Source organism: Anomaloglossus baeobatrachus, chromosome 4 (assembly GCF_048569485.1).
Source record: "Anomaloglossus baeobatrachus isolate aAnoBae1 chromosome 4, aAnoBae1.hap1, whole genome shotgun sequence".
In the NCBI taxonomy this organism is placed as follows: Eukaryota; Metazoa; Chordata; class Amphibia; order Anura; family Aromobatidae; genus Anomaloglossus; species Anomaloglossus baeobatrachus.
This window is the reverse complement of record NC_134356.1, coordinates 449,474,202-449,488,773: the sequence shown is the minus strand read 5'-3', so window position 1 is coordinate 449,488,773 and position 14,572 is coordinate 449,474,202. Positions and strand designations below refer to the sequence as shown.

The 14,572-nt window shown below is 46.2% G+C and overlaps 1 protein-coding gene across 1 annotated transcript in view; it reads left to right on the top strand.

Annotated features, from left to right (window-relative positions):
- The first annotated feature begins 3,932 nt into the window (after window positions 1–3,932).
- ANXA2 (annexin A2) overlaps window positions 3,933–14,572 on the top strand; it is a 33,034-nt gene continuing 22,394 nt past the window's right edge. The window contains exons 1-3 of the mRNA XM_075345591.1: window positions 3,933–4,037; window positions 12,521–12,579; window positions 13,452–13,554. Coding sequence (XP_075201706.1) covers window positions 12,532–12,579; window positions 13,452–13,554 — 151 coding nt within the window. The 5' untranslated portion in view covers window positions 3,933–4,037; window positions 12,521–12,531. The remainder of the gene's footprint in view (window positions 4,038–12,520; window positions 12,580–13,451; window positions 13,555–14,572) is intronic.

Here is a 14,572-nt window from a genome sequence, read left to right as displayed (position 1 = left end):
AAAACCTATGTCCAATATGAATTTAAAGACCCTTTTGATCTGTGCTTTTTTTTCCCTATTGACTTGTATGGAGAGCCTGAAAAAAGTTAGGTGAAAATGGAATTGCATTTATAAGTGCCCAGTGTTTCTACAGTTAAAAAAATACATAAAAAACACTGCATCAAATCGGGACAAAAAAAAACACAAAGTGAAAACAGACTAAAAAAAAGCAGCAGAAACACACTAATCAGAGCATATTGCTTTTGCATATTTTGATGTGGATGCTGGCCGACAGAATGCTGCGGAAAAAAATGCTGCACTTCTGCTACTGGGAATAAGGACTTCCAATACCACCCTCAATTCAGTCAGCTCTTCTTCTTCTTCTTTTGGAATTGGAGTTTTTCCCATGGAGTCATTTTCAACTCAAAAGTAATTTTCTACTAAAAATGGATAGGAAAAGTCTTTTAAGCAGTTAAGAAGCAATATTTCAGGAGTTCTTCAAAGCAGACCCATCCCAAAATACTCCTCAAAAAGCTATGTGTGCATAAACCCTTAGGGTATGTGCACAATGTTTTTTCAGGCGGGTCTCTATTGAATCAAGCATGAAAAAGTGTTCGGCAAACTTTTAAAAGATTGTACATATACATTTCTATGTAAAAACGACCTGATAAAGGCATCAAGTATCCAAAGAGGTTGAGTGGTTATGAGTGATTGGACCGTTCTTCAGGAGGCTCTGGGGAGGCTCTATAGTTTACAATACAGCTCAATGTGAAGGCTCAAAAGATACAGCGTTGTTGCTTCAGAATACACTAAAAGGTTTCTTCTTTGTTGAATGAAGAAAAACAAAATTGGAAAATGTCATTAAAGACACCCCAAAAACTCTGTGAAAAATGCTTAAAGGGAATTTGTCAGCAGGTTTCTGCTTTTTTCATCTGAAAACAGCATGATATAGGCAAAGAGATCCTGAATCCAATGATGTATCACTTAAGCCTGCTTTACACGTTGCAATTTCGCATACGATATGGTATGCGATCGTAACCGCCCCCATCGTATGTGTGGCACGTTCAATTTGTTGAACGTGCCGCACAAACGATTAACCCCCGTCACACATACTTACCCGTCCATACGACCTCGCTGTGGGCGGCGAACGTCCAGCTCCTGGAGTGGGAGGGACGTTCGGCGTCACAGCGACGTCACGCGGCAGCCGGCCAATAGAAGCGGAGCTGAGCGAGACGTAAACATCCCGCCCACCTCCTTCCTTACGCATTACCGGCTGGGAGCCGCAGGACGCAGGTAAGATCTGTTCATCGTTCCCGAGGTGTCACACACTGCGATGTGTGCTACCCCGGGTACGATGAACAATCTGACGTTCAATTCATGAGGAATGACTGACGTGCGTGCGATGAACGTTTTACTGTTCAATCGCAATCGCATGTAGCTGTCACACACTACAATGTACCTTACGATGCCGGATGTGCGTCACTTACGACGTGACGCCGCCGACACATTGTAAGATACATTGCAGCGTGTAAAGCGGGCTTTAGATTACTGGGTGAAAACGTTCTGACACAATCAGAAGTTTTATGTGGGCGTCACACGGTACGATATATCGTGCGATATGTCGGCAGGGTCACGTCATTAGTGACGCACATCCGACATCGTTTGATATATCGTAGCGTGTGACAGCTACGAGCGACTGTGAACGAGCAAAAATACTCACCTTATCGTTGCTCGTTGACACGTTGCTCATTTTCAAAAAAGTCGTTTTTTCTTCTGCGCGCCGGTTGTTCATCGTTCCCGAGGCAGCAGACATCGCTCCGTGTGACACCCCGGGAATGATGAACACAGCTTAAATGCGTCCTGCCGGCTATGCGGAAGGAAGAAGGTGGGCAGGATGTTACATCCCGCTCATCTCCGCCCCTCCGCTTCTATTGGCCGGACGCTGTGTGATGTCGCTGTGACGCCGAACGTCCCTCCCCCTTCAGGAAGAGGATGTTCGCCGTCCACAGCGAGGTCGTCCGGGAGGTAAGTGCGTGTGACAGGGAGTTAACGACTTTGTGGGCCACGGGCAACTAATTGCCCGTGACGCACAAACGACGGGGGCGGGTACGATCGCACGATAGATCGTCCCGTGTGACGCCCGCATTCGATTTAGGCATCTAGCAGAGCAGAGAGAGCTGTCCCTGCCCACACCAGGCTCTCTATAGAGATCATACATTGACAGTGAGATGTCAATCACAGGAAGGGGTGTGCCAGACTGCTGTCTGAGCAATGATAAGGGTCCTGCTACTTAAAGGGAATCTGTCACCCTTTTGAGGTTTTTTTGTTATTAATATGGGCATACCGGTAGCATAGAGGTGAAATTGGCCATACCTGTATGCCTCCTGGATGAGGGGATGTTTTGGAAAGATCATCTTTTATAGCTTCTATCCCCTGAGCTTAAGGGACATGTGCTGCCTCCAGTCTTCATTATACAGGATTCTTCCTCCCCGTCTCTTCCCTGGTGTCCCTGAGACTTCAGGTGCGCAGCTGGATATCCTGCGCCTGTGCATTCTGTCTGTCCTCTCTACCCTACGCTGTAAAGTCGCAGTGACTCCCCGGCACCTGTGCACATGAAAAGTGAAGACTGTGCCTTTCCATAGGCACTCTTTCATTTTGATGTTGGCAGGTCCCGTGGAGTCACTGTGGTGAGAGAGAGCAGGCAGAATGCGCAGGCGCCGAATTTTCAGCTGCGCACCTGACGTCTCAGGGACACCAGGGAAGAGAAGGGGAGGAAGAATACTGTATAATGAAGACCGGAGGCAGGCTTATCTTCTGTACAGCACATGTCCTATAGCCTGGAAGATAGAAGATATAAAAGATTTTTCCAAAATGACCCCTCATCCAGGAGGCATGGCTAATGTCATCTCTATGCTACCTGTATGCCCATATTAAAAACTCAAAAGGGAACAGATTCCCTTTAAACAAACATATCAAATAGACAACAGATTGAAGTGTAGCAAGACAGGCATCCCTGAATTTTCTGTGTTAACCCTTGCCGCATGCTGGCTTCTGTTTACATAGCAAAAACCTGCTGACAAATTCCCTTTAAAAAAACCTGCTTGAAGAAAAGGACAATTCACGATTGAGGATCCTTGATCTGGTGATATAAAAGAGTTCTATCAACAAGTCAGTGGATTACCTAAATCTAATAGATCTTTTTAGTGATGAATGAGCAGTAGCATACTCAGGTGCCAATGTATGACCACCACCGACGTATAACCACACAGATGTATGACCCCACCGACGTGTAACCACCACCGACATATGACCCCCACCGACATATGACCCCCACCAACGCATGACCCCACGAACGCATAACCTCACCGACGTATAACCCAACCGACATGTAACCACCACTGACATCTGACCCCCACCAGCGTATGACCCCCCCACCGACGTATGACCCCCACCGACGTATGACCCCACCAACGTATAACCTCACCGACGTATAACCCCCAACGACTTATGACCCCCCAACAATGTATAACACCACCAAGTTAGAGAAAAGTCGCACGCAAGTCACTTAGAATGCTGTGTTAGGTGTGTGACCAGTAACAGAAAAAACAACACATGAAATCATGTACTTCTCTGTCACAGAATGTTGCAGAACACAAAGCGACTCCATAAAACTATTCCATCCATTGTTGCAATGTGTCGCTGCGCTTTCAGACAGACTGAGGGCAGCAGGCTGCATATTCTACATCCCTGGTAATGGGACGGAATAGCTCAGAGATGAGAAGTGTCCCCCATACTGTGTGAGAGCAGAGCTCCAGTGCTGTGAGGCGCAGGACGTCTCCCCACAAGCTGCAGCCAGGCGCCCACCCTCAGGAGTAGGTGAGCTGGCGGTGCCCGGGCGGGCAGTGGGAGGAACAGCAGGGCGGGCACAAGGATGTAGTGAGGGGCTGGTGCAGACTATACGTGGCCGCCTGATAAATGCCACGCCCGGGTGATACCGAGCACTCACTGCTGCTCCGTCCCCGCCAGCGGCCGCTCCTGCTCCTCCTGCGGCGCCTCAGGTAATGCTCAGCCTGGTCCTCTCCTCACACTGCCCCGCAGCTGACTACTACTGCTCAGCACATACAGAGCTATAGAGACTGCAGCCAGAGATACAGACACTGCAGCCAGAGATACAGACACTGCAGCCAGCTACTACTGCTCCGCACATACAGACACTGCAGCCAGCTACTACTGCTCCGCACATACAGACACTGCAGCCAGCTACTACTGCTCCGCACATACAGAGCTATAGAGACTGCAGCCACCTACTACTGCTCAGCACATACAGAGACCTAGAGCCTGCAGACACCTACTACTGCTCAGCACATACAGAGCTATAGAGACTGCAGCCAGAGATACAGACACTGCAGCCAGCTACTACTGCTCAGCACATACAGACACTGCAGCCAGCTACTACTGCTCCGCACATACAGAGCTATAGAGACTGCAGCCACCTACTACTGCTCAGCACATACAGAGACCTAGAGCCTGCAGACACCTACTACTGCTCAGCACATACAGACACTGCAGCCAGAGAGACATAGAAACTGCAGCCGGAGCTATAGAGACTGTAGCCAGAGACATAGAGACTGCAGCCACCTACTACTGCTCAGCACATACAGACACTGCAGCCACCTACTACTGCTCAGCACATGCTGGGAGTGCTGGACCCAGAAACTCTACTTAGTTGCTTACAGCCAAAATACCACTAGTCCCAGCAAGTCAGAGATGGAGACTTCTAACCTGTAGCAATCTTGCTATGATAGTGACCTGAAGCCTACCTACTCCCAGTGTATAGTGCAAGTTATTGGTCCCTGTTATCAGCCAGTTGTGTAGTGCAACAGATACTTATTGTACACTATAGAGGATGTGCACCCTGCAGAATATGTAATGGCAGATAGGACCCCCATCCTCCCATAGTGTGTGTGTGTGTGTGTGTGTGTAATATATCTCTATCTCTATCTCTATCTCTCTATCTCTTTCACATTAATTCTGAGTGGGTGAGGACCAGTTGGTGCACTGGGGTGGGAGTGGGTAATGGAGTAATGGCTTGTGATTCAGCTAATGCTCCCGGTAATGGGGATGTCACTCGATGGTCCCCACCCATAGTCGTTCATTCATTTCTGGATTCTTTAATCCTGGGACTATTCTGACATAATCTGGAATGCTATGTACTCATTTCTATGAAATACTGAAAACCTCCCTGTCTGCCCCTTTCTGTTTCCTGCTCGCTTTATAAATGGCCCCTTACAATGTACTTTGTACAGGACAATGTGACGACACGTTATTGCTGGAGACGTCTTCTCATGTTCCATGTTTCCTCACTGTTGGAGCAATGATCCTCAGGAGGTATCTGAGGGATGGTGGAATTTGTTCCCAGGTCCTCGGGCGTATCCTGGTGAAGGGCGCCAGCTAGCCACTATGGCCACTGGATACTTGGATACTGGGAACAAACTAAACATTTTGTCCTAGATCAAGGTCATTAGTTTTCATATATGAAATGTTTTCCTAACGTACGTTTCTCCAGGATCTCTTCCCTCCTGTGTTTCTCTGTATAGTAGGTACTACCTGTGAAGAATGTCCCGCTTCTTCATTCCTTCTCTTCTTCAGAGCGTGGAGCCAGCATTGTGACCTACATTCTAGATATTGTACACATTGGGGGAGATTGATCAATCATATTTACACTGTTCTTTGCATATTTGAAAAACATGGGGTTCAGTGTAAATTTTGTGGCAATTTTTCAATCCCGAAAAGGCATTTTTTTCAAAAGAGGATATTGGTACAATGCTGTGGCCCCTGGTATGGGTCACTAGCATGTACCTCACTCGTGTAAGAATACCCTATGCCAGTTCTCCAGGCCGGCATACCATTCAAGTTATCAATATATAATAAGAAGCATACATATCCCCACTGTCTATACATCTGTCTGGAGGTGGTAATGCTCAGAAGAGTCCTTGTAGTCTCCTGTCCATAGAAAATGACATCTACGTCCAGATGCTTTGTTCTCTGTCGTATATATTCTCTGTATACAGTATATATACTTTTGTGATTCTATTGTTACTCTATAGCCAGCAGGCCTTGCAGGAGGAGAGAAGGCACTGTGGATTAGGATAGGTGTGGCAGGGTGATTTATGATTTGGGTGGAGTAAATGCTGGCACTGAGCCTGGCGCTGGCTCTGACTTCTTCTGTTGAGTGGGAGGATTTTACCAAAAGCCAAATAACTCTGCATTACTGAGACTACAGTGGGACCCTTCCATATAATCTGCTGAGAGAAGCTGTGCAGACTGCAGTGTCGTGAGACAGGACCATATCTCATGGAGACGTATTCTAATAATGCCAGGTCGTGACCCGGGGAGTTTTATCAGTTTACAGGAGCACTGAGCCTACAAACAAAAACCAGAGGAGAAATGACAATCCACACAACATGGAAATGAATTGTAGCGTTTGCAAAAAAAATGTAGGGATCATCAGGGCTCTTTTTAGATTTGGAGCAGTAAAGAAACCCTTGCCTGAAATGACTGATTAGAGGGATCAAAATTGGGGAGTTTTTGGAGGCAATTGGGAGATTTGCCACCTGCTCCCCTTTTTTCGGTAGCCTCCTGTATATTGTGGGTAAGTGTGTATATACATGCTTGGGAGAATGGAGCCCCATATTCAATCTGAGTGTAAGTTATAGGGGACACATCGGCTCTCCGACCGCGTTATCCTCATATAACAATTCTGGAGCATCTTTTCTTAGAATCCTTCTTGACATTCCTCTAGAATTCCTCCTAGAAATGCATGACTGAGGGTGTGTCCCTGCAGTCTGACGCTGCCCAATCAGAGATGATAGACTGTGTAGGGACACACCCCTTTGATGAAGAGAATGGTAACGCCTAGTTGTCACTGTATTCATAATTTTGTATAGAAAATAACAGAACATCACAAAGTAGAACTGTAAGAAAATGTGCTCCACAGTTATTAGTATATAGAGCAGGAGCGGACATACGGTATCATTGGTGGAACCTGTGGAGCCGCACAAGGGCCCATGAGTTAAGGGGGCCCCTTACTACCTCCAAAGCAGATGGAATTGTGCATTTTGATGAGTTATTTGACTAAAAAGGGCCCTATGCGCTGTTCTTGCACAAGGGCCCTTTTCTGTCTGTGTCCATCAGTGATATGGAGAATTCAAGTATTTTCAATGCCGACATGTCAGGAGAGCGTATAGATTCTGTAAGTGAGGCGGGTGCTAACACCACATCTGTACATTTTTCCATGAAGAGTGTATTTGTTCAGCTCGGATGTAGCAGAGCAGGCTACAGTGACAACTCTGCACCACACCCAAGGTAAGACTCCGCATGTGGCACACTGCGCTGTCTAGGAGACACGTTCACCCCCCATTCACAAACATTAACCCTGTCAGTAACATGCCTGAACACAGCACTTCACACACTATGGCTTGTGCAATGCTTTGTTTAGTTAGCATCCATCCGTATGATTAAGGGCAGAGAATTCTTGCTATGCCATGAAAATGGCGTCATTGTGATTAGTGGATCAGTATCGAACGCATAAATATGTTCCTAGAGATTAATCTGAACTCAGGTCCTGTTCTCCCTCCTGAAGGGCGTAGTCCTATTGCCAGGGGCTTGTATTGTTCTTGCACATCTTATCCCACAGTTTTATGCTAATGATTCTTCTGATGTGAAAGGTGTTCCTAAATCCGGCTCCAATATTCTATCTAGTTTCTACATTTAGTGGAATGCCTCTGCTAAAGGAATCTGTCAATCAAAGCAGGGTCTGCATGAATTGGAGCCTGGCTGCACGATTGCAGCCAGATGTGTTTTTCTGTGAAACACTGAAGTTTCAGAGAATATATAGTTTGTAGAGCCAAGTGTGGCCTATAGGTAGAGACCTAACTAGTCCAACTCTGCCCCCCCCTCCCAGCGTCACCCTGCTCCACTGCAGGCAATTGATGGGTCTCCCTATACAGGGGGGGACATATCATTGGTGCAACCTGTGCACACAGGGGCCCGATAGTTAAAGGGGCCCATTTCTACCTCCAAAACAGGTGGAATTGTGCGTTATGATGAACTATTGGATTGGAAAGGTCCCCTTATACAGTTCGCACACAGGGGCTCTTTTCTGTTTGTGTCCACTACTCTATATACATACACGGAAGAGACCTGTCGATTAACAAGAGCGGGGATAACATCGCTCTAGTCAAGTCTCTCCCCATAGTCTAAACTTCTAACTATGTATTGTGTGGAATACCCGAGCATTCCAGTGCAAGACATAGCACACAGCCAGGCTCTGGGCCGCATGAATCGGGGGACATATTGACTTAAAACACTGCCATTGAGCCCATGTGTGGGGGCATATTTGGGGCAGAAATGTCAATGATGCCTCAGGGATAGGTTTGTGATCTCTGTACTAATTTTATAATTTTGCATCTCAATGATGGATATGTTTTGATACTAAAAAGTTATAAAAGAGGAAAAAGCCAAGTCTAACTAGTCGCTTCTGAAGTACTATGCTTTCACTTAAAGGGAACCTGTCAGGCGCAATATCCACCCAGACCCACGAGCAGTTCTCAGTGCATATTGCTAATTCCGGCCTAACCGTCCCAGTATCTAGTAGCATAGATAAAGAGCTCTTTAGATAAAGTATTTCTAAAGATCTTTTATGATATGCTAATGAGTGCAGGGACTAGTCACAAGGGCATTAGTTCCTGCGCTCATTCCGCCTTAGCATGACAGCACGCCCACAGGGGCATGCTAACATGCTATTCAATTCAGTGTCACCAGCAGTGACATGTGTACCTGTGTCTGCTTCTCCCCCATGATCCGAAGTCCCGGCACTTTCGGTCATGCCAGAAGTGCTGGGCATTCATATCAGCGGTAACAGTGGACACAGTTACACGTGTCACCGCTGGTGATGCTGCATTGAATAGCATGTTAGCACGCCCCTGTGGGCGTGCTGCCATTCTAAGGCGGCATGAGCGCATGAACTACGTTAACGCCCTTGTGACTAGTCCCTGCGCTCATTAGCATATCATAAAGGATCTTTAGAAATACTTTTTCTTAAGCTCTCTTTATCTATGTTACTAGATACAGGGACAGTTAGGGGTGCTTCACACCTAGCGGTATCGCTACCGAAATCGCTGCTGAGTCACAGTTTTTGTGACGCAAAAGTGACCTCATTAGCGATCTCGCTGTGTGTGACACAGAGCAGCGATCTGGCCCCTGCTGCGAGATCGCTGCTCGTTACACACAGTCCTGGTTCGTTTTCTTCAAAGGCGCTCTCCCGTTGTAACACACAGATCGCTGTGTGTGACAGCGAGAGAGCGACGAAATGAAGGGAGCAGGAGCCGGCATCTGGCAGCTGCGGTAAGCTGTAACCAGGGTAAACATCGGGTAACCAAGGTGGTTACCCGATATTTACCTTAGTTACCAGCCTCCGCAGCTCTCACGCTGCCTGTGCTGCCGGCTCCGACTCTCTGCACATGTAGCTGCAGTACACATCGGGTTAATTAACCCGATGTGTACTGTAGCTAGGAGAGCAAGGAGCCAGCGCTAAGCAGTGTGCGCGGCTCCCTGCTCTCTGCACATGTAGCGATGTTATGATCGCTGCTGCGTTGCTGTGTTTGACAGCTAAGCAGCGATCATAACAGCGACTTACCAGGTCGCTGTTACGTCACAGAAAATGGTGACGTAACAGCGACGTCGCTGTGGCTATGTGTGAAGCACCCCTTAGGCAGGGATTAGCAATATACACCCAGAACTGCTTCATATATATTAGTCTGTGAGCCGATATCTCCAGGTTTGGCTATTAGCCACTTGATAAATAAGGTCACTTAGGCTCTGTAAATGTGGCTGTACACATTGTGATAATGCCTGTCAATATGTATGGTGTTGCCCCACTCTCCCTCGGCAGCAGATTTTGGGAAAAGGGTCGGGAATGATGAAAATTAACATACCTGAAACTGTGTTCTGAATCGGGATAAGCTCCTGTCCAAGATGTCTGGCGGCTGCTTATACCTCCCGCTATTGAGAACACGTGTATGCTCGGCTGAGCTCCGTTATGCTCAGGTGTATTGCAGATTTTCGGTATGGTTTCTGCACAGACGTGTATGTTACTATAAATGTTACTTTTTCTGTACATAGTGTAATATTAGCTTAAATAAGGCAGTCCTGTATCAGTAAGCATACATAGTTTCCACTAAACAGTCATCCTCCTTATGTCTCACATGCTGGGAACTATAAGTCACACAGGACAATGAGCCAATATTTGAGTGAAGTTTAAAGGGGTTGTCCACTACTTAGACCTCCCCTTCTTAATTCCCAAGTGCCAAGAGTAAAATAACAGAAGCTTATATTCGCCTTCTGCATTATGGGTATTCTATCACTGTTGGCGCCGGGCCCCCTGATACTCTCATGATATTACAGCAATTGCCACTGCGGTCAACCAGCGATCACTGACTGCTGCTCATTGATATTCTGTCAGAAAGCACGTCCAAAATGGTAAAGGGGTCATTGCAATGTCTTGTGAGTGCCAAGTGATACATAACTGTAAAGGAGCTCGTGTGGTACACAAGTATAAGTTTTTTTTCTTATTTTACTCTGGGGACAAGAGCATTTCAGAAGAAGTTGTCCACGAAGTGGACAACACCTTTAAGTTAATCCTTCAGCAGGTTTTTGCTATCTCATCTGAGAGCAGCATGATGTAGACAGAGACCCTGAATCCAACTATGTATCACTTAGTTTACTGGGTGCAGCAGTATTGACACTGAATTTTTAGATTTAGCAATGCAGCAGAGCTCAGAGAGCTGCCTCTACCCACACCAGGCTCTCTATAGACATTTTGCATTGATAGGGAAGTACTAATCAGAGGATGGGGCATGGTTGGACTGAAATGTAGTCCAGCAGTGATAAGGTCCTGAGGTTAAAACAATCATTGGAAGTAAACAACACCACCAAGATAAGAGAGAGGATCTTGACAAGAGAGGCATCACTGAATTCTTTGTGTTAACCCTTGCAGCATGCTGTACTCAGATTATGTATCAAAAACCTGCTGATATATTCCCTTTAGAGGGAATGTGTCAAGACTATATCAAAACGAAAAAACATTTGGTCATGCTGCCCTCTGAAAGATAATGTCATCCCACACTTTTACTTATGCAATCTGTTGCTCCCTAACTGAAAACATTGCAGATGAGGCTTAAGTGCTCTGGGATCATCGGGACTTCCAAGCCTCTCCCTCCCTGGCTCTATTCCCTTAAGCTACCTCTGCTTGACATAGCTCACTGGCCTCTGCTGGTCTATACAGCCAGTGAGCTTGGGAAGTGCTTTGACACTCCCAAAGCACTTAAGCCTCATTTTCATGTGACTTAAACCTATGGGGAAAAAATAGCCACGGAGGTGGAGAAATAGATCGCCTAACTAAAAGTGTGGATGACATTATATGATTATGATGCTCTTTAAAAGATAAAGAGGTTTTTTTTTTATGCGGGAGGGTCTAATGGATCATTCTGACGGATTCCCTTTAAACTTTGCTTACCATTGGCACTAAAGGAGTAAAGGTAAATATGTATTTTTTTTTATTTTTTTTTTAATCATTTTTAGTTTCTGCTGTTGTACCAAATAAAAAAAAAAAAATCAACAAGCTGCTGTCAGCAGATCTATTTGCTGTTTGAGTGAGTAATGTTGTGTTACTGTGATTATTGGTTATTACAATTTAACACCTCATACAGTTTTGCGAACCTGAATGTCTGATGAAGGTGTTTTCACTATCAATGTTATCCTGCTTTGATGTTGGTTTCCAGAAAGCCAGATTAACTGTAAAATATGTGAAAAATATTCTAGCAGGCAAACTTATATTTATCTACCAACTATAGATGATAAAAGAGTGTAAGGGTACTTTCACACTTGCATTATTTACCCTTTGACGCAATCCGCCCTTTTGGAAAACAGCGGAATCCGTTAACGGATTCCGCTGTTTCCCATAGACTTGTATGGATGACGGATTGTGCCAAAAGTACCTGCGTTGCTCCTGCTGGCTGACGCTGCGTTGCTCCCGCCGGGCGGAAGCAACGCAGCATGTAACTTTTTTTTTTTTACGTTACATTAGCGGCTGAATCCTTTATTTTTCACTGCGCATGCTCGGTTTTTGTTTTTTTTTTATTTTTTATTATTATTAAATCACAGAAACTTTATTTTGACTCTCGGCGGCCGAGTGATCAGCTGATCGTTCACAATAGTCTGCTGCCGGTAAAAAAAGAAAGAGGGGGAAAAAAAAAGCTTTCCGTTTTGTACGATCCGTTGCATCCGTTGTCGTTGTGCCATTATATGCAACACATCCGTTGCATCCGACACACAGCGCAATGCAACAGATGCCGTTCAACACAAGTGTGAAACTAGCCTTAGGTTTAAGCGTTCTCAAATGTGGCTGAGATTAGGTTACTCACTTCATGGTATGTGACTTTATTGCACTTTTCCTAATATTTTTTTTTTTCCTGTGTTTCAGAGTCTATAGCAATGGCTTGTATCCATGAAATTCTAGGCAAGCTGAAGTTGGAGGGAAATGTAAGTAGAGGTATAATGGATGAGCTAATGTGGAACATGGAGTCACATCAAACACTGTTAATTCCACTTTGAGAGTAAAGACTAAAGTGTTGATCAAAGTGGAAAGACTAATTGTAAGGCCCCTTTCACACGTCAGTGATTCTGGTACGTTTGTGCTTTTTTTTTTTAATTGTACCAGAATCACTGACATACGCAGACCCATTATAATGAATGGGTCTGCTCACACGTCAGTGATTTTTTTCACTGCACGTGTCTCCGTGTGGCGTACCCGTGTGTGCGTGATTGCCGCACGGAGACATGTCCATTTTTCTCTGGCATCACTGATGTCCCACGGACCACGCAGTGGTGTGGTCCGTGAAACACGTGCCAGAAAAAAACATGCTTTTAAAATAAAAAACATTTTAACTCTCCCAGCAGCCAGCGATGTCCTCTGCAGCCCGTTCTCCCTGCTGCTTCTGAGCCGTCTCATTATTGTCGCGCATATTCATGATGCGCGACACAGCAGACCCGGAAGCAGCTGCTGCGGGGGTCAGCGCCGGCCGGATGCTGCACCGCGGGAGCGATCAGCACCATGGAGAGCGGGAGCGGGCGCAGGTGAGTTGATTACTAAGTGCAATCACGGAGAACGGAGCCCGGATTGCACTTAGACAACCCACGTGTGCCGTGATTCACGGCACACGCAGGGACATGTGCGTGTTTTACACACCAGTGAAAAACATCAGTGTTTTTCACTGACGTGTGAAACGGGCCTAAGATTGATACTTTTTGTACTGATCTTCTGCAGTGTTTTATGTTCTAATGTTATCCTGTAATATTTCTATTCGTTTATCGTTTTATATTTCCACCTCTATTTCCTTTTTTATCCAATGCAGCAAACCAGCTCCAGTCTACCAGCTTGTGGTACTGTGAAGCCCTCCACAAACTTTGATGCAGAGAAGGATGCTGCAGCCCTTGAAACTGCCATTAAAACTAAAGGTTAGAACCATTTTTTTTTTTTTTTTTTTTTTTATTTAAGGAAAGGTTTAAGTAAATAAATTTAGATAAAAATGATCATGGTAAAATTAAGTAACAAATCTCCATCTACTCTTAGGCTATGTGCCCATGGGACAATGTACCCGTGGACTTTGCTGCAGGTTTGTCCGCAGGTTTCCCCGGAATCCGCAGCTATACATTGCTCCGGGATTCGAGTATTTGTGCTGTGGTAGTCCTGTGGCACAAGTGCGGAAATACCTGCGGAAGTGCCACCCTCTATCTCCATAGTGGAAAGGCGGGACATCTGCAGATATTTCCGCATGAATAATTGACATGCAATTACGTGCGGCTGCAGGACATCCGCAGCATATTCCGCAGCCGCACATACCGCAGCATTGATACAGCACTCCCCAAATCCCATAGGATAACATGGGGAGTGTCTGTACTTGCGTAAACCTGCGGATGTATCTGGGAAATCAAGATAAATCCGCAGGTTTTCCACGGCAAAATCTGCGGGTACGTTGTCCCGTGGGCATTTAGCCTTAAGGGGTACTTTGCACACTACAACATCGCAAGCCGATGCTTGCGATGCCGAGCGCGATAGTCCCCAGCCCCCGTCGCATATACGATATTGTGTTATAGCTGCCGTAGCGAACCTTATCGCTACGGCAGCTTCACATGCACTTACCTGCCCTGCGACGTCGCTCTGGCCGGCGAACCGCCTCCTTACTAAGGGGGCAGGTCATGCGACGTCACATGGCAGGCGGCCAATAGACGCGGAGGGGCGGAGATGAGCAGGATATAAACATCCCGCCCACCACCTTCCTTCTGCATAGCCGGCGTGAGCCGCAGGACGCAGGTAAGGAGATGTTCCTCGCTCCTGCGGCTTCACACACAGCGATGTGTGCTGCTGCAGGAATGAGGAACAACATCGTAACATCGGTGCTTCTGAAATTATGGAAATGACCGACGCTACACCGATGATACGATTTCGACGCTTTTGCGCTTGTTAATCGTATCA